Source organism: Cnephaeus nilssonii (assembly GCF_951640355.1).
Source record: "Cnephaeus nilssonii genome assembly, chromosome: 14".
NCBI classification, from domain to species: Eukaryota; Metazoa; Chordata; class Mammalia; order Chiroptera; family Vespertilionidae; genus Cnephaeus; species Cnephaeus nilssonii.
Genome location: NC_137085.1, coordinates 26,232,820 through 26,253,676, shown reverse-complemented (window position 1 = coordinate 26,253,676; position 20,857 = coordinate 26,232,820). Strand labels below are relative to the sequence as shown.

General features: G+C 45.1%; 1 protein-coding gene across 1 annotated transcript in view; it reads right to left on the bottom strand.

Moving 5' to 3' along the window:
* GABBR2 (gamma-aminobutyric acid type B receptor subunit 2) overlaps nucleotides 1–20,857 on the bottom strand; it is a 315,641-nt gene that overhangs the window by 217,040 nt on the left and 77,744 nt on the right. The window contains exon 2 of the mRNA XM_079789934.1: nucleotides 9,127–9,264. Coding sequence (XP_079646060.1) covers nucleotides 9,127–9,264 — 138 coding nt within the window. The remainder of the gene's footprint in view (nucleotides 1–9,126; nucleotides 9,265–20,857) is intronic.

The window sequence follows — 20,857 nt, the reverse complement described above, 5'->3', positions numbered from 1 at the left end:
AATTGAGACCTAAAAATCATCAAGGAGCTCCCTGCCCAGGCCCTGGCTGGTGTCTCAGATGGCAAAGCATCAGTAGTAATAATATTACCCATACATCTCCAGGGGCTTACAGTCTGCAAGGTGCTTCTACCTGCTCCACTTTCCCTGTCCTGTCTCTTCCTCTCAATGGCCCTTGAAGAAGGGCAGATTTAGTTAGCCCATTTTGCAGATAAGTTCAGGGAGGCTGTAGGAGTTTGCCAATTAGTCCAAGTCTGTTTTATCAATAAGAGACAGAGAAGGGACAATTACCCAGAGTTTATGGATTGCAGGCCTCTGTGCTGGCTACTGTGCCAAACTGCCTCTCTGCCACGTCCAACTGTCCTGAGGTGGCAGCATTGGGCAAAGGAATTCACGCTAGGCCTGGGAGAGTATACAACAGGCACAACACTTGTTAAGTGAGGGAATGGACAAATAAATATAAGCACGAGTCAGTGAATGAATGAATGAGTGAGAACAGAACACATGTCCTTCCCCACAGAAGATACTGCTGGCATCCCTTCTGAGAGCCCATACTTCCTCTCACCTATTTGTATCTAAACCAAAAGCTACCAACTTCTCCTCACCTCACATGTGACATGCCACCTGCTCTCAGAACCAGGCTTTACTGTTCTAGGCATCCACCGACATGGCCAGAAGGCCCATCATAGGCTCTGGTGGTCCCTGGGGTCTCTCCCGCCCCCTCTCCTTGGCTCACAGGGCATGCCCTTAATATCACTTCTCCTTCTCTTCCCCCACCCTTTTTTTTTCTATGAATCTAGAAAGAGGAAGCATCTCATAGATTATTAATGTGCTAAATGGCCCCTCTGGAGACCAACGCCAAGAAATGGCTCTGACCCGCCCTGGGTTACTGGTCTCCATTCTCTTTCTTAGACAGTAGCTACAGCAAAGTTTCCAGCAGTGCCTAATCACACCGACATTCCTAAATGGTTTCCAGTCAAGTCCATAGTCCCTGTTATCTGCTCCACAGCAAGGGTGTGGCACCACGTGGGCTGGCCTGCTGGATTTTTTTTTTTTTCATTCTGGAATGTAAATCACTTTTTAATTAAAGTATAGTTGACATAAAATATTATATTAATTTTACGTGTACAACATAGTGATTTGACATTTATATACGGTACAAAGTGATCACTGCGCAAAGTCCAGTATTCACCTGTCACCGTACAAAGTTATTGCAATATTATTGGCTGTATTCCCTCTGCTATACTTTACATCCCTGTGATTTAACTCACTGCATCTGAGAGGTAGGCCCTGAAGAGCCTCCATTCTGCTTCTGACGTTAGTTTCAGGGTCTGCAGTGCCAGAGTAAACCACCTTTGCTGCTGATGCAAAGCAGGGGGTAATTTTTAAACACCCATCACTGTAATCAGAGGTCTGAGCCAAGGAAAACTTGTCATTGTAACAGCAGCTATTTACTATTTTATAGTCTATAAAAGTACTTTCATTTTTAAAAAAGAAAAGCCTTCACTGATTCTCACAATTGCAAGAAATACAGAAGGCTAGCTGGCTATTCTCACATTCCAGGAGAAAAAAGTGAGGTTGAGAGAGATGACTAAGACCATGGTATACTAGTATATTACAAAGCACTGAAGAGCGAGCCATGGGACTCAGCTCTGCTGTTATTGTAAGAACTTAGGCAAGGTGCTACCTGCTTTGGGCCTCTGTTTCCCAATCTGTATAATAGGGAGACTGAACCAAATGATTATTAAGTTCCTACCAGCTTTGCCTCAAATTCCACAACCCACAGCTATGGAAGAAACAATCTTTTGATTTCTCAGACAACATATAAACTTTAGTAAGATAATCACTTGAGAAAATCAAGTCAGGTGACAACATTCCTGTTCTTATGAAGCAAATGGCATTGACCAACAATTTAAGTGATGCTGGAATTCCGTAAATAGCACAAGGCTTGATTTGTGTGGTTTTTTAAATGTTAAAACCAAGCATGATTTAGGGTTTTCAGAAATCAAGTCTTAAATATTCTGGGACATAGTTGCCAACACACCTACAAATGCAGAGTCAACATTCTCCCTCTCCCTCCACATGCCCTCCTTCCCTCCACTCCTGAACATGAGCTTCTCTGGGGAGACAGCCCCATCACACAAACTGAAGGGCCCCTTCCCAGGAAGGGTGTCGAGGGAGTGCCAGGGCAGGCTGGCAGGCAGGGTAGGCTGCCGAGGGGACTCCTGGGTCGGTGCCAGGAGAAATGCATCTACGATTTCATACTAATCTGCTGTGGCTGCCTTTTTAAAAAAGATTTGAATTTATTTTAATAACGTTAAATAAAATACTTTCATCTGTAAAATAAAGTAAAATAGTAAATTGTTAAATTTTGGTCCATCAAATAGTACAATTTAAACAGTAAAAAAGGCAGGATGTAAAGTAGGGGAATTTTGCACAGGAATGGCTGGGATATAAAGGCGGCTGCCTTTTAAAGGACAGGCTCAGCGGGATATGGTTCATGACGAAGTAGTGTTTGCATTTTCCTGAGAGCAGCCCTTTATCCCTTCAGGAATCTGACTTTATTTTCATCAGCTGGACTATTTCTGTCTGTAAGCTGAGGCAGCTATCATCACTCGCAAGAAAGAAGGAGCTTTGTCCTGGTCTCTGAGGAGGTCAAAGCCCCTCTCGTAGCATCTCTTGTTCCTTCGCTGGGCTCTGCCTCCCTCTCTTGTTCCTGCTGCCCTGCCTCCATCTTCCCCATCCAGCTCCAAATCCTCCTGCTTTTCCCCCAGACCCCCATGCTTTCAGAAGGGCAGACTAGGCTGCTGGGAGGTCTGCTCCAAAACAGTGCAAAGCAGGGTCAGAAGCAGCCACTTTCAGACCTCTGAGGACAGGTTCTGCGGGGGGTCTGAAAAAATTTTCAAAGGAAACATATTAGTTAAAAAGTATTGGGTCCAGCCTAGCCGGTTTTGCTCAATGGGCAGAGCATCAACCTGTGGACCAAAGGGTCCTGGGTTCCATTCTGGTCAAGGGCAGGTACCACGGTTGCGGGCTCCTCCCTGGCCCAGGCCCTGGTCAGGGCACATGCAGGAAGCAACCAATTGTGTGTCTCTCTCACATCGATGTTTCTCTCTGTCTTTCCCTCTCTCTTCCACTCTCTCTAAAAGTCAATGGAAAAATATCCTCAGGTGAGGATTTAAAAAATATATATTGGGTCCAGAGATAGGGGCAAGGGCTGATGCAGAGGTAGAGACCATTTCAGGCCTCCTTTTGCTTTTCTTTAACAAGGAGCTGCAGGTGCAGAGCCGTCGGGTCCTCCCAAGTTTGGCAGGCTCTTATGCTCTGCCCTCAGGATCAGGGTATGAGCCTGAGACCTAGAAGGCAGGAATCCAGAACTATGCCAGCAAACATTGCCTGGGTGCCACTCAGCATCGGAGCCAGGCCTACACCAGGCCCAGGGTACAGGGGTAAACGAGGCCAGGCCCTGACCTTAGGCACTCCAGGCCAGGGTAGGTGCAAGCACAGGGCAACAAACACCTTGGGAGGGGTGTGTGGGTAATGGAGCATAGGGAGGATGCGCTTCACAGAGAAAGGACAAGCAAGCTGCGCCAGGAAGAATAACCATGATCCTGCCAGGTGAAGGGACCACGGCAGAGGAAACAGCCTGTACAAAGCCCTCGGCATGTAGGAGCAGGAAGTGGGCAGGGAGAATGGCAAGGTGAGAGAGCACCCTCTTGCCATACCACAGACTGTGGGCTTCATCCTGGCAGCACTAGGGTATTTTCTCCAGCGCATCCCCTGCTATCTGCTCCACATGGGCAGCACAAATTGAAGTTCTCTGGACCAGGAGCACTTGTTAGTAGGTCCCAGTGTCTAGATGAACTGGCTTCAGAAATCACCTGGCTTAACAATTCTCCAGGAATCAACTGCATCTAATCACCTGAGCTGCTGGTATAGACACAGCAGCAGGGGTGAGCAGTGGGGTGTCCAGTCCTTAACCTGGACCTGCTCAGAACAGAGCCAGGAATTTGCATCAAGAGGAGCACAACTGTAGACCTTATAAGTGACTCTTACAATATAGTTTGAGAGCCACCATCCTGGTCTGTGCCTACTCAACATAGTAAATATCCCCAACAGCAGGACTGCCCGAGACTGAAAGCTTGGGGAATCTCGGGCAGCAGAGAACTCACTGCTTCACAGCCAGGCGGCCTGCTCCCTGCTGGATGCTTCCAGCCACAAGCGCAAACCCTGCTCCGCTCTAACTCTACCAGTTTCGCCTGTTTGTCCCCACCTACATCACAGAGAGGCAGCAAAATCTCTCAAAGAGCCATGCAGCTCTGGAAGCCAATATTCCTCTCTCCTCCCCAGCACCCTGTGTGTTCTCCAGTCTGAACATTGCTCAGTCTCCAATGGCTAGACCCCGGCCCTTCCCAGATGACTCCAGGCTATGCCCTGGTGTGTCATTCCCATTGCAAGGCCCAGGTCTGAGCCCCCACCCTGGGTGGGTCTGACAGATGGGAGAGAGACAGAGCCCATACATCAGACCCTGGCCTCTAGGAAGGTCCTCGAATCTTGTTGGAGGAGCGGACATGCCCAGTGGCTAAGGAACTCACATCACAACTTAGACAATATTGGCCTCTCAACACAGCAACCATGAATCAAGAAGCCCGGCAAAAGCAAGTTAAATTTAACCAATTTCAGCACCAGGGTGCATTTCACCCCTCTGTCGTGCACATCCCTATTTTTGTAGCACCAGGAAACTGAAACAACTGATTACATATTCCAGGCTGTCTCCCCCAAAGGGAAGTCAGAGCTACTTTTCAATTACACAAATTACATGCATTTTCCCATTTACGAAACTGTTTCAGAGCCCAGTTTTGAATAAGTTAAGGGATTCATCAAGTCCCATGACAGTAGACCTACTCACTCAGCCCTCCACCATCTTTGTAAGCAAGCTCAGCCTCTTAGGAAGGGGATGGGGAGGTCCCCAGAGTCTAGTCCATAACAAATGGGGTTGTGCTCCCTGAGAATTGGGGGTGGGGGCAGAAATCAGGCTCCAGGGCTACTCCCCATCAGGATTTAGATCTTTGTTCCTACATCTGCAGTGGAGGGTTTCAGGCTCCCAGCCACTTCCCAGTGCTCAGTGAGGATCTCTGTGTGCCAGGCTCCGTGCTAGGCACTGGCAACTGGGAGATGAAGAGAATGGGAGTCCCTGCCCCCAAGAAGCTTACTGTCTAGTAGGGAAGACTGGACATAGAATAAACTATTTTCCACAAAATGTGAAGACTGTATGCAACACTGAAGCAGTATAGAACCATGTTTCTCAGCCCTCTTTTCACTATCATTCTCACTCTCCCAGTAGAGTAATTTTGCCTAATCCTGCCCCACTCTTGAAATTTCAATGTCACAAATAGACTATATGCCTATTTATATACTATATGTCTGTCTGTCTTGTGCTTTATACATAAAAAGTGAGACATTTTGCCCCCTCCCCACAAAAATCAATTTCCACTCCTTGGGGGAGATGGCCTCTATTGAAAAGGCACTGTTTAGGAAGGAACAATGAATTCACTCTGGGGGCTGGGAGGCACAGAAGGAAAGGGATCAGGAAAGGCATCACAGAGGAGGTGGTATCTATCCAGGGTTTTGAAGGATGAGCAGTTCTGAAAGCAGAAAAGGGACTCAGCATCAAGTCTTCCTTGTTGGGCAATCTGAGCTCCTGCCTCACTCTCAGACATCAGTGGTAGCTAGCCTCCAAGATGGTCCCTGGTGATCTTCAGCGCCCACTACAGTTTGTGTAGTAACTTCCCCACACTCACACATTTAGAGCTAATTTGTATAATTGACAGAATATGACAGAAATGATGGCATGCAACTTCTGAAGCTAGGTACTAAAAGACACTGCCATCTCTGCCTTGAACTCGCTTTGGGGGAAGTCATTCAAGCAGCCCTCTGCAGAGACCCACGTGGAGAGCCAGCCACATGAGGGAACCACACTGGAAGCGATCTTCCAGCCCCAGCCAAACCTTCTGATGATGCTAAAGCGATCTTCCAGTTCCCAGCCTTCAAATCTCCAATTGGACCCCGAGCATCATGGAGCAGATACAAGTCATTCTGTGGGTCTGAATTCCTGACCCACAGAAATGATATAATCATAAATGATTATTGCTGTTTTAACCATTAAATTTGGGGGGTGATCAGTTACACAGCAATAAATAACTAAAACAATTCCCATCTCATAACCTGGTTCCCTATCTTGTCAACCCCACTGAACAAGGTTGTCTTGTTCATGCTAAAGTCAGCTGGTAATCCAGGAGTGTCCAACATTGTGCTTGCTTCTGCAGCTCCTCAGAGAATTTCAGACAGTCCCAGTGAGGTTGTGAGAGGGCCAGTAACCTCCCTGAATTCCTCTCTGGGTGAGGATTTCCCAGACAGTTCAGACTCTCATCTGGGGAAAATGTCCCACCTGCCAATCCTTTGTCCTGCCCTCTCTTCCTCCTTCCTCCCACCCTCGGATCATTCAGCGGACATCTAATAAGGTCTATGAAGTGTCAGGCACCAGGAAAAACAGGAGTAACTCAGGCCCAGATTCCGTCTTCAAGGAGCTCACAGCCCAGCCAAACATATCCTCCCGTCTGCAGAGCCCTAAAAGAGGGACAGGCAGAGGGGCATGGCGGGGGGGTTCTGTGCATGCTCGCTAGAAGTAAACAGTGAAGTGAGAAAAATAATTTACAGAAGGGCTACTTTAGATAGTGCAGTGAGGAAAGGCTTCCTGGGATAGGCAGCATTTTAAGCTGGGTCTCTAAGAATGGATAGGACTGACATATTGGACCTGGGGAGAATGGATGGCTCAGGAGGTGAAAACAGTGCTGCAGGAAAGCCCAGGAGTGCTAAGAATCGGGGTGTTCAACCTGCGGAGGAGTAGGAGACAGGGCAGGATGACAACAATGAAACCAGGAACACATAGTGCTTATGATGTGCCAGGCACAGTTGTAATCACTCATTAACTATTTACTCCATACAGCAGCCCTATGAGACCGTGCCCTCTTACTACCCTGACTTTACAGATGACGGACTGAGGCTCAGAGTGGCAGCAAAGAGTGACAGCAGGGTGTGTAGGGAGCTCCTCAGCATTCAGAAAAGGAAGCTCAAGTACAGAGAAGGGAAGTGACTTGACCAGGGTCTCATGGCTGTGTATAGGCACCTCAGAACTGGTTGCTTGGGGCCAGAAGCCAGGCTCCCAGGGCTCACTGAGCTGTGCTGGCCCCAGTGGCGTGGTTAGGTTTGCACTGTCACATGCAGAGCTGCTTTTCAGGCCTCATCTCCTGTTGCATCCGCCCACATTCAGCATGGCCTTCCCCGGCCAAAGCACATGACTCACACTGCCCAAGCCCACACACTCCCACCACCCGCTTTGGCACACCCAGTTTCCTCTGCCAGCAGTCTCCTCCATGTCTCCAGCTTTCCAACACCCTCTCCTCCTTCACAGTCAGCTCAGCATCACTTCCCTCAGAAACCTTCCTGGTCCCTGGACTGAGTGGGTGGTCCTTCCCTGGGACCTCACCCTCCCTCATCACACCTCTGTCATGGCTGGCTCCCACTGCCACTCTACCCCCAGCATCCCAGGCACGCAGGGCCAGACTCAAGGAGTTCTTCAGTCAATTCGAGCGAGCAGAGTGAAATCAGATCCTCCTGTGGTCCAGCTCCTGCCTGCCTCTTCATTCTCACTCTCACCACCCGACAACCCACTCACCTTGCTCCAGCCCCACTGCCCTTTTCTGTTCCCTGAACACGCCAGGTTCTTCCCCATCACAGGTGTTCTACATTTGCTATTCTATCCGTAAACATGGACGCTCTTCACCCAACCAGTTCCTTCTCATGCTTCAGGTCTCAGCTCAAATGTCACCTCCTCCAAGAAGATTTTTCTGACTGCCCCAAGGCAGTCACTATTTATCTCCTCACCCTATTTATGTCTATCATAGCCCAGTTTCCTTACCATGGTCTTACCTCATGGACCAGATTGCCTAATTTTAAATCATGGCTCTATTACTATGAGCCATGGGTTTTCTGACAAATTACTTAGCTTTCTGTACTTCAGTTTCCTTATCTATGAAATGGGGATGATAATAGTGCCTACAGCATGGAGCAGTTATAAGGATTAACTGAGTTAATGCATGTAAGTGCTCAGAACGGTGTCTGGTATGTAGTAAGCATGACATATATAGTATTATACAAGTGTTAGCTCTTCGTATTATTACTTGTTTATTTGCTTACTGCCTGCATCTCTCCTAGAATGCAAAGGGTAGAGACAATGTCTGTCCTGTTTGCACTATATCTCCAGTGTCTACCAAAATTCTAGGCACACAGTAAGTTGCCCATTATATTTGTTGGGTGGATGATGGAGTAATGGATGACGGATAGATGAACAGATAGATGGGTGGGTGATGGATGGATGGATGGATAGATGCATGGATGAAGCAAAGAAGTAAAACATGTGCATAGGCAACCACTCATCCCAGATGGTCACATCTTTCTATACTCTTCTCTCTCATACTCCAAATAACAGCTAGCACCGGTGAATGCTGCCTACAACAGACTACACACACTCACTGGTGGAACTTTCGACAGTGCATAACATTTGCTGTTTTAAAGAGTAAACAACTTGCCAGTAGCCCCAGGAAAGGCTTACCTGAGGAGAAAGGCAGTCTTAGTAGACAAGAGAACTTCAGTTGGGGGAGGGAAGTTTGGTAAAGGACAATCTGGTTAAGGGGAAAGAGAGAGCAGGGCTCTGAGGTCTGAAGGTCCAGGGTGCATCTAAAAGGTGAGTTGTCTGGAGGGACAGAGGCATGGAATATATGGCAGGGACAGATGGATGACACTGGACAGGCAGATTGGCTGGATGCTGATGGCCCTGAGAATCAGGCTAGGGAGTCACTGAAAGATTTCAAACACACAGAGGTGGCCATGCCAGGATGGGCCAGAAGGTCAGGCCAAGAGGTGGGGCCAGTGGCTATGCAATCACTAGGAAAGGGTGAGCCAGGGCCTAATCTTGGCAACTTAGAAACCATGTTGGGCAAGGAACCATTCCTGCAAAGGATTGGTGGCCAATCAAGAGAGTCCCCCAAACAAAGGCAGTTTGGACCTTACCTGCACCAGATTCCAGCCTTGGAGGGACTCTGCGATGATGGACGTAACAGATGGACAGACGCCTCCAAACACCATCAAGTGGTTTGGCCCGTATTTTATTGCATCGTAGAAGGCTTTCAATCCTTTCGCATTATCACACTGGGGAGCAACACAGAGAAAGAGAAGCCAAAATTAGAAACTGCTTTCCCAGGGGAAAGAGCCCAATAGTGGATTCACACAAACAAATCTGCCTCATGGGAAACCTGGGTTTTAGTTCTTTCATCGGTGGGGCCTCTCTTTAAGCCAGCCTTGAGCCTGTGCTATAAGCTGAATGAAGTATGATCTTGGCATCCCCCATCTTAGCTCCCAAATGCCTCCCAAAAGGTCTCCCCCTTCTAGGGTCATTTATATTTGGGATGGTTATTACTTAAAAAGCAGACAATAACAAATGTTATTGAGGATATGGAGAAATTAGAACCCTTATGCAGTACTGGTGGGAACGTAAAATGGTGCAGCTGCTGCAGAAAACAGTATGGCAATTCCTCAAAAAGTTAAACAGAATTACTATATGATCCAGCACCTTTAGGTGTATATACCCCAAAGAATCAAAAGCAAGAACTCCAACAGATATCTGTACACCCATGTTCATAGCAGCATTATTCACAGTAGCCAAAAGGTAGAAACAACAGAAATGTCCGTCAACATACGAGTGGGCAAACAAATTGTAGTATATCCATACAATGGACTATTATTTAGCCTTAATAATTAAGGAAACTGATATATGTTACAATATATATATAAACCTTGAAGACATTACACTAAGTGAAGTAAGCCAGATGCCCAAGGACAAATACTGTGTGATTCCACTTATATGAGGTACCCAGAGTAGTCAAATTCAGAAAGACAGAAATTAGAATGGTGGTTGCCAGGGTCTGGAAGGGGTGGTGGGGGGTTAGTGTTTATTTGGTACAGTTTCAGTTTGGGTGATGGTAACATTCTGGAGATGGATGATGGTGATGGTAGCACAACAATGTGAATGTACTTAATGCCAATGAACTGTATGTACACCTAAAAATGGTTAAGATGGCATATTTTATGTTATGTATATTTTATCACAATATAAAAGGAGAAGCAGGAAGAGGAGCAGGAGGAGGAGGGGAGAGAGAGGAGGAGGAAGAGAAGAAAATGAACCCAAAGAGACGAATTCGTTCGGCAAACACTGCCAAGCACGGCTCTGTGCTCAGCCCAGGGCTGGATGCTGAGGAAACAAAGTTGGACACAGCCCCTGCCAAGGAGCTCACATAGGAGAAAGGAAAATTGCCGACTACAGCGGATCCTGGAGATCTACCACAGAAATGAACGAGGATCAATGTCCACGAATGTTAGGAGTCAGTAGGCTGGCTCACTTCCCACCTCCCCCCACCTCCACTTCTCTCATCAAGCCCAGTGGTCATCTCTTCCTTAGACAGAGACTCTGGCTACCCCAGGGCTCAGTTAAGGCCACTCACCACCTGGCAGTCTGAGGGTCCTTGTAAAACATAAATTAGTCCTTCTTACTCTTCAGCTTTCCATGCAACTAAAACCCAAACTCTTATCAGAATATGATTCTCAAAAGGTTACAAACATCATTCTCAGGAAGATCAATAGTGGGTACATATCACCCTTTTATTTAACTTGTGGATAAGTGTATCTGCAAGATGACAAAGTGGATTCAAAAGAAAATTTAAAAGACAGGGATTTTTATAGTGAACTAGTGACCCAGTGCTCAAAATTTGTGCATGGGGAGGGGGGGGGGAGAGGAGGGGAGTTTCCCTCAGCCAAGCTTACACGCTCTCCAATCAGGGACCCCACATTGGGTCACTAGTTCACTATAGGCCCATATTTTATATATATGGGCCTAAACCAGCAGTCGGACATCTCTCTCGCAATCTGGGACCGCTGGCTCCTAACTGCTCACATGCCTACCTGCCTGATTGCCCCTAACTGCCTCTGCCTGCCTGCCTGATTGCCCCTAACCCCTCTGCCTGCTTGCCTGCCCGGTCACCCCTAACTGCCTCTACCTGCCTGCCTGGTCGCCCCTAACTGCCCTCCCCTGCCAGCCTGATCTCGCCCCCAACTGCCCTCCCCTGCTGGCCTGATCTTGCCCCCAACTGCTTTAAAACCCCCTCCTCAGCCCCCACCTTAGGTTCTGCCTTAGCAGTTCACCCAGATTAGGTTATAACTGGTCAGTTTCTATGCCAGTCAGCGTCAAAAGCTCTGCCTCCTAGACAGCCATTGGCTCTTCACACTTCACCCAGATTTGGTTCTGATTGGTCAGTTTCTATGCCAGTCAGCGTCAAAAGCGCCTCCTAGGCATCCATTGGCTCCTTGCACTTCACCCAGATTTGGTTCTGATTGGTCGGTTTCTATGCCAGTCAGCATCTCCAGGCCTATCTCCGGGCCTGATCAGAGAGGCGGAGCTGATCAGCAGCCCCTGCAGAGGCCCGGAGAGAAAGCGAGGTGTGCTGCTGGCCAGGCCCGGAGAGAAAGAGAGGGGCAAGGGCTGATCTACAGCTGCCACAGAGGCTACAGATCAGACCCTGCTTCTCTCTCCAGGCCTCTCTCTGGACCTGACCCACAGCCCCCTCAGCAGTCAGTGCTGGGTCGCTGTGCTCACAGCTGTAGCAGTCAGTGCTGGGTCGCCACGGCAACCCAGCACTGACTGCAGGACTGACTTCCAGTGTTCGGTCGAGCCTTCGGTTGTTATGGTCACTGCCTTTTTATATATATAGATAGATAGAAAAATAACAAATTAGGTACAAAACTGGTTAATGTCCTTCAGGGCAATTTTTCTATGGGGACAGAAAAAAGATAATTAGAAACCAGCACAGCGCTAGCCCGCTTGCTCAATGGTTAGAGCCCTTGGACCAAACTGTTGGCCTGGTCAAGGTCAAGCACTTCAGTTGAAGGCTTGATCCCCAGCCCACTCCAGGGTGCAAATGGGAGGCAACCAATCACTGTATCTCTCTCACATCGATGTTTCTCTCTTTCTCTCCCCTTCCTCATTCTCCTCCATTCTCTCGAAAAAAAACAAAAAAAAAACAAACCCAAAACACACACACACACACACACACACACACACACACACACACACACAACCCAGTACATTCTACCAGTTTTAGAGAATTATAAGATGTCTGAGCTTTAAATTCCCCCAGTCAGGTGCCCTCAGACAGGGCTGTTGGAAAATACCCTGTTAGTCTATCTATACAATAACTACTTTGTATTATTTACAAATTTTGGTATGATATTCCTAACCTTCCTTATCATAATGGGTACAAGAAGCCACAAGATCCAGCCCTACCTCTCACTCTGATGTGATTTCCCTCCACTCTTCTCCTTGCTCACCCAGTACAGACTTACCAGCCTCCTTTTTGTTTCTTGAAATTGAAAGCAATTTCCTTCTTGCCCCTGGGACTTTGCACTTGCTGTTTTCTCAAGGAATAATATTCACTTGGTTCTCAATATGGCTCACTACTTATCATCATTCTGGTCTCAGCATAGCTATTACCTCCTCAGTGAAGTTGTTACTACTACCCCCCTTCCCCAAATGGTCCCTACTCCCAGTCACTTAACAGGCCACACTATTTACTGTCATAATATAGTTCCTAAAATTATCTGAAATCATTTTTTTCTATTTTTTTTGTCTGCCTGTGTATTGGCTGACCTCTCAACTAGAATGCAAGGTCCCCGAGGGCAATGATGTTTATTATTGTTTTCACTGCTGTCTCCCCAGAGCTTGGCAGGGGCCTCAATCAGGACTCTGTAAGAAGCTGTTGAATGCCCGAAGGAGCACGGTGATGTTCTCCCTGTATCTGCTTTCTCTCCTCTCTTTCTACTTCCACGTGTCTCTTCTGATTCTTATCTTCCTCTCCATCCTCTGTCCTCCTCTTTCTTTCTGTTCCCCCTCCCTTTTCTTAAAAATGACCATAACGTGGGACAGAGTGGATTAGTACCTGTTGCTCCTTCCTTGTTTATTTGAGAGACTCAAGAGTCAAGGTGGGTGCTGAAAGGGGTAGAAAAATTAGTCCAACACAACTCCTGGCCTCAGGAAGCTCACTGTCTGGTACAGGTAGTGAGACAGGGGCACAGGTGGCATGCCACATGGCAGACAGTGCTCAGTACTGGAGACAGACAGATCCAGGCTATGGACACCACAGGAGCAACCAGGGAGGGCTCTGGGGGCGGAGCAGTCGAGACTGAGTAATGAGGGCAAAGTGGGCTGGGCTAAGGCTACTGAGGACTCTGAGTGCCAGGCTAGGGAGTTTGGATTGTAGCCTATAGAGAGTCAGGAAAAAATTCCATTTTAAAATTTTAATTTAATTTTTAAATTGGCCAGGTTATTTATTTATTTTGCCAAGAAGGAAAGAGAGAAAGAAAAAAGAAGAGAAAAATAGGAAGAGAGGGAGGAGGGAGGAAAGATTAAAGATTAAGTTACTGTTTCTTGGGGCCCTCTATTAATTGTCCCTGTTTCTTGATGGAAAACAACACTTCCCACCCTTAGCACAAGCAGACAGAACAGAGCAGTTCATGTTTTAATTATTTCTATCATGATTTACGGAATCATTACCCATTTTAATACATTCTGGTAATGATTTTAGCTTGTTTTCTAATCTGTAGCTAATGACAATGATAATGCAGTACCACAAGATTTATAATCAAAATTGCATTAAAAATATTAGCAACAATAAATTAATTAATACTTGTTTGTTCAGCAAACATTTCCCCAGTACCTAGTCCGTGCAAGATTCTATATTAATAATGATGTCCTGGCTTCTCACAAATTGACAACTTCTGAAACCTGATAATATTTGACAACTAATATTTGAGCTAGAAGAATCTTTCAATGTTCAAAAATGTTTATCCAACTCAGTTTTCACCAGGCTGGGTACAGAAGGCAGAATTCTGGCCCCCATGAATTTTGCGCCTTGGTCTTACTCTCATGAATGTTACATGACAAACGGGGCTTTGCAGAGATAATTAAGGTTACAAATCAGCTGACCTGAAATTATTACCCAGGTAACTCAATGTAATCCCACAAGCCCTGAAAAGCAGAGATCTTTTCTGGCTGGCAGCAGAGGGGGAAGCCAGACATTCAAAGAATGAAATAAATTTGATGTGCCTTTGTTGGCTTGAAGATGAGGGGGGACACATGGCAAAGAAATGGGAACCTCAGTCCTACTATTGCAAGAAACTGAATTCTGCCAACAAACTGAATGAGTCTGGCCTCCATATAGAACCCAGCTCAGCTAACCTTGATTTTGACCTTGTTCCTGAACAGAGGACCTAGAAGGGTCACACAGTACCTAAACTTCTGGCCAGTGGACTTGAGACAATATACAGTTGTGGTCTAAACCACTAGACTTATGGTAATTTGTTACAGCAGCCATAGACAACTAATACAGCAAAGTAAAATTTAAAAAATAAGAATAACCTCTTATTTCAAGTTAAATGTGTTCCATATATAGAGCTCTCCTTAATATATAGATGAGATCTTTCATGGTTTGTATGGTGTTGAAATGTTTTTCTATTATAAATTATAGATAGTAAGAGGATTTTGTTTTTAATATCTTAATGTGGCAAAATAAAGTTTTTCATCCTATGTAAGTTTCTATTCCATGACCACCACTCCCCACCCTGTTCGTATAGCATTTGCTGCTCTGTGAAATCCAATCGTGTGTGGGCATTGCTAATCTAGCCAGCCCTGCATCCTAACTTTCAGGGGCAGATGCTGAAGACTTGTCCCCAGTGTGAAAGGACCTGTCCACTGTCCTTTCAGGACTAGGGGAAGCATTTCAGGATTCCCAGTTGAGAGCTTTCTCAATAACCTAGAGAATGCAGCTCAATGGGCAAAAGGGAGGTTAAAGCTAGCAGCACCCTAGAAAGGACCGTTCTCCCCAGGATAACGCTGCAAGCCCAGGCCTCATCCTGACCACTCTTGACCTGAGGCAGGAGAAACTGCTCAGCACCACTGAGTATGCTGGAGAGCAATCTGCTGCGAACAACAAAATAAAAATCACAGGGATGGATCTGTGCCATTGTTGATGCTACCTCTCTCATCCTCATGCCTACCACTGTATCTTCTTACTTGACATGATTAGTGTCCCAAATAGATGGACTTCCCTCACCAAAGCTGAGTCTTTGTGGCTGAACCAGCTTAGGGGTTTTCAAAGTGCTGCCCAGGACCCAGCAAAGATGTTTTAGGGACAGTGAGAGGGCCTCTGGGCTCCTCACCTTCACTTCAGCCAGCAGCTCGCCTTGTATCTATTCTTTATGCAGCATCATGCTTACACAGAATGCTTTATTTGAAAACAGGATTTCATTGCTAGCAAAAAATGAAAACCAAAGGAGATGACCCCAAAGGTTCTTGTTTCTGTATGATTTTTGTCTTTGGCCTCAAGAAGAGCAGGTGAGGATCCTGTAGACGAGCCTGGTTGGGCCAGCCGCTTGAACACACACATGACAGGCTACCATTCACTGAAAGTTAATCCGCACATCAGTTTGCCAGATGGTCAATTCACCAAATCACTTGGGAATTTCTCTAAGCTGGAGTTTCCCCAGGGATTCCTTGCAGACACTTCACATGGCCATTTCACAAGGATTTGTCCTTTTGGCTCAGGTGAAAGTCAATCTCCCCTCTATTTCATGTTTCAGTCCTTCCTAAATGCTGCACTTGGAGATGTCCCCTAATGCCTGTTTATTCTCATCCTCTTCTTATGGACCAATCCCTGCCTGAGCCGGGGAAATGCCGAAACATTTCTAACTCCCACTTAAGGTGTCTGTCAGACAGCTCTTAGTGAGCTCACTGGGCAAAACCATCATTCTGAGAAATTATTTATGGCAAGTTGCCTTGGAGCAATTTGACTTTTGATAAATTGCTCTCAGAGCCCCTATAAAAGCGGGTTCTCATGTCCTGGAAGAAATCTATGGGCTTTATCGTGTTCTCAGAATGCCTCTAGAGTCTAGAGGGTATTCTGACAGGTGGCACGGCCACAATCGATCAGCAGACGGGGAGGTAATTCCACCACAGTTCATATTCTCATGCAATAGTTCAAAGTTTAATGCCACTTGGACATGGGCTCTGGCACACAGTAGGCCCTCAGTAACTGCTGCTTTCCCTCCTTCCCTTCTTCTTGCCAGTATTTTTCCTCTCTGCCTTTCATTGACTCCACATCTATAATAGCTCATGGTTACTACCTCCAAACTCCTTTCCACTGCCTCATTTCCAGTGATTTCTCCTCCCCTAGAAGGACGGACTTGTCACAGAGAAATCACACTTGGCACATACAGGCTCTTAAAATTCAGCACCTATCAATGGGAATAGATCTAAAAGCCATAAAAATCAATTCTTAAATGAAAAATTGGGACCCTAGAATAAAATCCATTTTCATTTAAATCTAATTTCTAAAGATTATAATACTTTTTTTACTTAAAAATTTCAAAGAAAATGTTGCTAAGAGTTAAGATGTAAAAATGCCAAGAAAATGTCAGAGTTAATAACAACCAATTTGAAAGTGGGCATTACTCCATGCAGAATTTCAGAACTGAAGGAGAATTTGAAAGCCAATGTGTTCAACCTGCCCCTGATACGAGGTCCCCTCTGTGCACTGCACTCCAGGAGCAGTCAGCGTTTGCTTACATCCCTCGGGTGGCAGGGGTCTCACTGCCTCACCAATTCGTCCTTGGCCAGCTCAGCTTCTTAGAGAGTTCCTGTGTTGGTCTTGAAATTACTCTTTCTTTTGTATTCCCTGCTCTAATTCTGAGCAGAGAGGTCAGCAAACTTTTCTCCTAAAGGGCCTGACAGTAAATATTTAGGCTTTGTGGGCCTTGCAACTTCTCAACCCTCTGTAGCACAAAGGCAGCCACTGACAATACATAAATGAATGAGTGTGGCTGCATTCCAATAAAATTTTATCTACAAAAACAGGCAGCCGTGAGATTTGGGCCACGGGCCATAGTGTACCCATGCCTATTCTAGAACCTCACAGAACACTTACCATCCTTAATTCCCATGAGAGCCCTTCAGATACCTAAACTCAGCCAGCCTGTCTCCAAGAGATGTCTTATTTGCCAGATGATCAATTCACCCAGCTAAGGGGAACTCTTCCTTCCAATCGTCACCATAAAATATGGCTTCACACCTTCTCATCTGTGGGCTACTCTCTGGAAAGACTCCAAGGACAGATATTTCTAGGACATACCCCAATCTGCCTGGCACAGAAAAGGAACACTAACTAACATGTGCTGTGCACTCACTGTGTGTTAGTCATGGTATACCGAATTCACATAAATTATCCTATTCTTGCCTCACAAAATTATCACAGGGTAGGCTCTATTATCATTTCCATTTTAGAGATAAGGAAACTGAGGTTCAGAGATGTTAAATAACTTGCTCAAGGTCAAATAGATGTAAGGACTCAATCCTGGGCAGTGTCACTTCAGAGTACTGTTTCATTTTAAATAAGAACTTGTTATGAAATATTTCCCTCATAGAAAAGAATCTACCATATACATAAAACATATATAAGGTATAAAAAGTTGTAGTATGTACATACAGGATACCCAACAACCATCTTATGTTGCAGCCCGTGTGTGCCCACCCTGCACATACCACTCCTTCACCCAGAGGGGACCCCCAGTCTGTTGCTTTTCTTTATTGCTTTATTATTATGTGCATGTTTCCTAAACACTATCTCATTTAATTGTATTTGTTTTTAAATGTATTTATAAGTGCACTCATGCTTCATGCTGTACGTTTTGTCTGAAACTTGCCTTATATTATGTTTGTGAGATGTTTGTTGCTGAATATAGCTGTAGTTCATTCATTTTCATACCTCTGTAGTACTCCATCACATAAATATGCCACAGTTTTGTTGTTCATTCCCCTGTTGAAGGACACGTGGGTAGTTCCCTGTGTTTGGTTGCTGTTGTAAGCCAGATAGCTCGACATTTCTATACGTGTCTCCCAGCACATGTGCAGAGCTTCTCTAGGGTATAAACCTTGAAATGGAATCATTGAATCACCGAGTTTCCCACATTTTCTCAAAGTGGTTTTAGCCATTTAAATTTCCACCAACAGTGTCTGAGCAATCCCATTACTCCACATCCTTATGATTTTAATTTTTGCCAATCTTGTGGGTATTTGATATGTCATTTCAATTTGTATGTTTCCGATTATTAAGGAGATTGAGCCATCTGTTCACATGTTTATAAGCCATTTGTGTTTACCCTTTTGGACTGGTGACTTTGCCCATTTTTCTGTTGGGCTGTTTGTCTTTTCCCTATTGATTTGTTTGGAGTACACCTAGCCACAATGCTAAACTGAATGAAATTATCACCTCCTGCATTCTGAGCATAGAATTCTATTAATGTGGCCTCAGACTGCGGTCCTTCTACACGACGACAACTTCACACAGAGCTTACTGTCAGTAAACACTGCTAAACAGCACACAAAATCTTGGTAACAAAACACCTATGAACCTTTCTTGGGAATTAAATTAAAAAAAGAAGAAACTACTTGGTGATAAAATTCAGCCAACCAAAAGATGAATCAAAATGCAGACCTTAGGAATGGAGGGCTTGTGATAAAAAGGAGTGATTGTGAGCACTGGACCCATTTAATATGAAACAACCGGCAATATGAAGATAATGTAACATAAAATTCAGGAGGCAGAGGAGGGAAAAGGAGTTGTAAAATTGCTAATTTCCTCTTCTTCCACAGAAGGACTTTAATCGATACCATCTAAAATTGAAAACTGGAGTTTAAAAGCCAGGACTCTAACCTCACTGCTTTTCATAATCTTTTACTACCCTTAGATATTTTAGAAACAAATATTTTCTGTAGTGAAGGCAAAATTGCTTAATGTTGAACCATTCCTTCTGCTTTACTTTTCTTTATTTTCTCCTGTTACATTCAAATAAATAAGATATAACATCAATTTTAGTTAGCATGTAGTAATAATCTCATAAAATTATTTCTGCCCACCTCTCAACTTACATGCATGGAAAGATATCTGGAATGAGTCGTCTTATGTTAGAGATAGTGAAATTTTAAGTGATTTTTTTCACTCTATTCTTTGTACCTATTTATTTTACTTGATTTTTTAAATATGTTTTATTTATTTCAGCGAAAGAGAGAAGAAGGGAGAGGGAGAGAGAGAAACATTCCTTTTATAAAGACAGAAAGTAATTTTTAAACTGGTAGGCTTTTCTCAACCACTTATCTCCCTCTTTCTGTTCTTCTGTGCTTAACTTTCTGAACTGAAGAACAGGACCTTACATTTATTATTGCTTAATCATTTAAAAAATTACCCCAGTACATTGGCCAACTGGGTTAAACACACACTATACTATTCCTCCATTGAAATTCATTCATTCAAACACATTCTGGGCATCTACCAGGTGCTAGGAGAAATAAGTCCCTGTGACATATGCAAATTCCTTGAACAACGTAGATACTCAAGAAATGTTTACTGACCAATTAAATCTGGAAATAAGAAGAGTAATAATAATAACATACTAATCCCTTAGATAGCATTTATTTGTGCCATCTATATATAATTATATATATATATATATATATATATATATATATATATATATATATATATATATTCAATCCTCACAACAACCCTATTATCTGTATTTTAATAGATAAAGAAACTGAGGGTTAAAGAGGTAAGTAGTTTGAGTCAAGGGCACAATTGGGATTCAGACTCAGGAAATCGGGCTCCAGCATCCATGCTCCATGATATCTGTGCTGTATTCTTCCCCCTGGGCCTGCAGAGAGGCTATACTCCCAGCCTCCCTTGCAATTAGATGTGACCATTGAGTTCTGAGCAATGGAATATGAGCAGAGGTGATGTGCACTATGGGCCGCACTGGCTTATAAAACCATCCACGGGCGCCCAGTGCTCTTTGCCCTCCACTGTGTGAGTGGGGAAGACTCCCAGGACCTAGAAGCCATGGAGCTCCAACAACCTCGAATCCCTGTGGCATTTATGGAGCGGAGCCACCGCTTCGAGAGAAACTGTCACAAGGAGGGCAGCCTCACAAGATGGCTTCGGGACATGCCTCACTCTTCCCCCCCACCCCCTGACTGAGTGTGGGGTGGCACACGTGCTCACCACTTCTGGCCAGTACAAGACTCCGCCATGGCAATCTGTGAGCCCTTTTAGTCTGGCTCAGACTTCCTCAGAGCTGTACCCCCTGGGTCTCTTGCTACCCAGGCGTCCAGCCTTCCCTCTCCTTTCACAGGTGTCAGACCCACCCCACAGTTTGAAGACTTGCTCTGCCTTTCTCTCACCCTTTTCCTTCACAGGCTCTCCTCTCAGATGCCCTCTGACTCTGTCTGGGCATCTGCTTCCCAGAGGATCCAACCAGCAACCCCTCTCCCCCGATCTGCACTTGAGTACGACATGAGCAAAGAAAAACCCTAAATGTATTAAACTGCTGGAATATAAGGGTGCTGTTTGTTACTGCAATTAGACTGCATCAAGTAAACATTCTTAATCACCTGTTGTGAAATTTTTGAAATATAAAAAATCTAAACACCTGGGAAACTATTAGAGGAAAGTAAAGTGAGTCAAAAAAGGTTATGGGGAAAATATGCTGTATATGTAAAAATTTCCCCTATCATTCAAGGCACTGATATTAAACCAGAATTTAAGGGACACAACCAGATATACTCATATTAGCTGTACTGGGCTGTTTT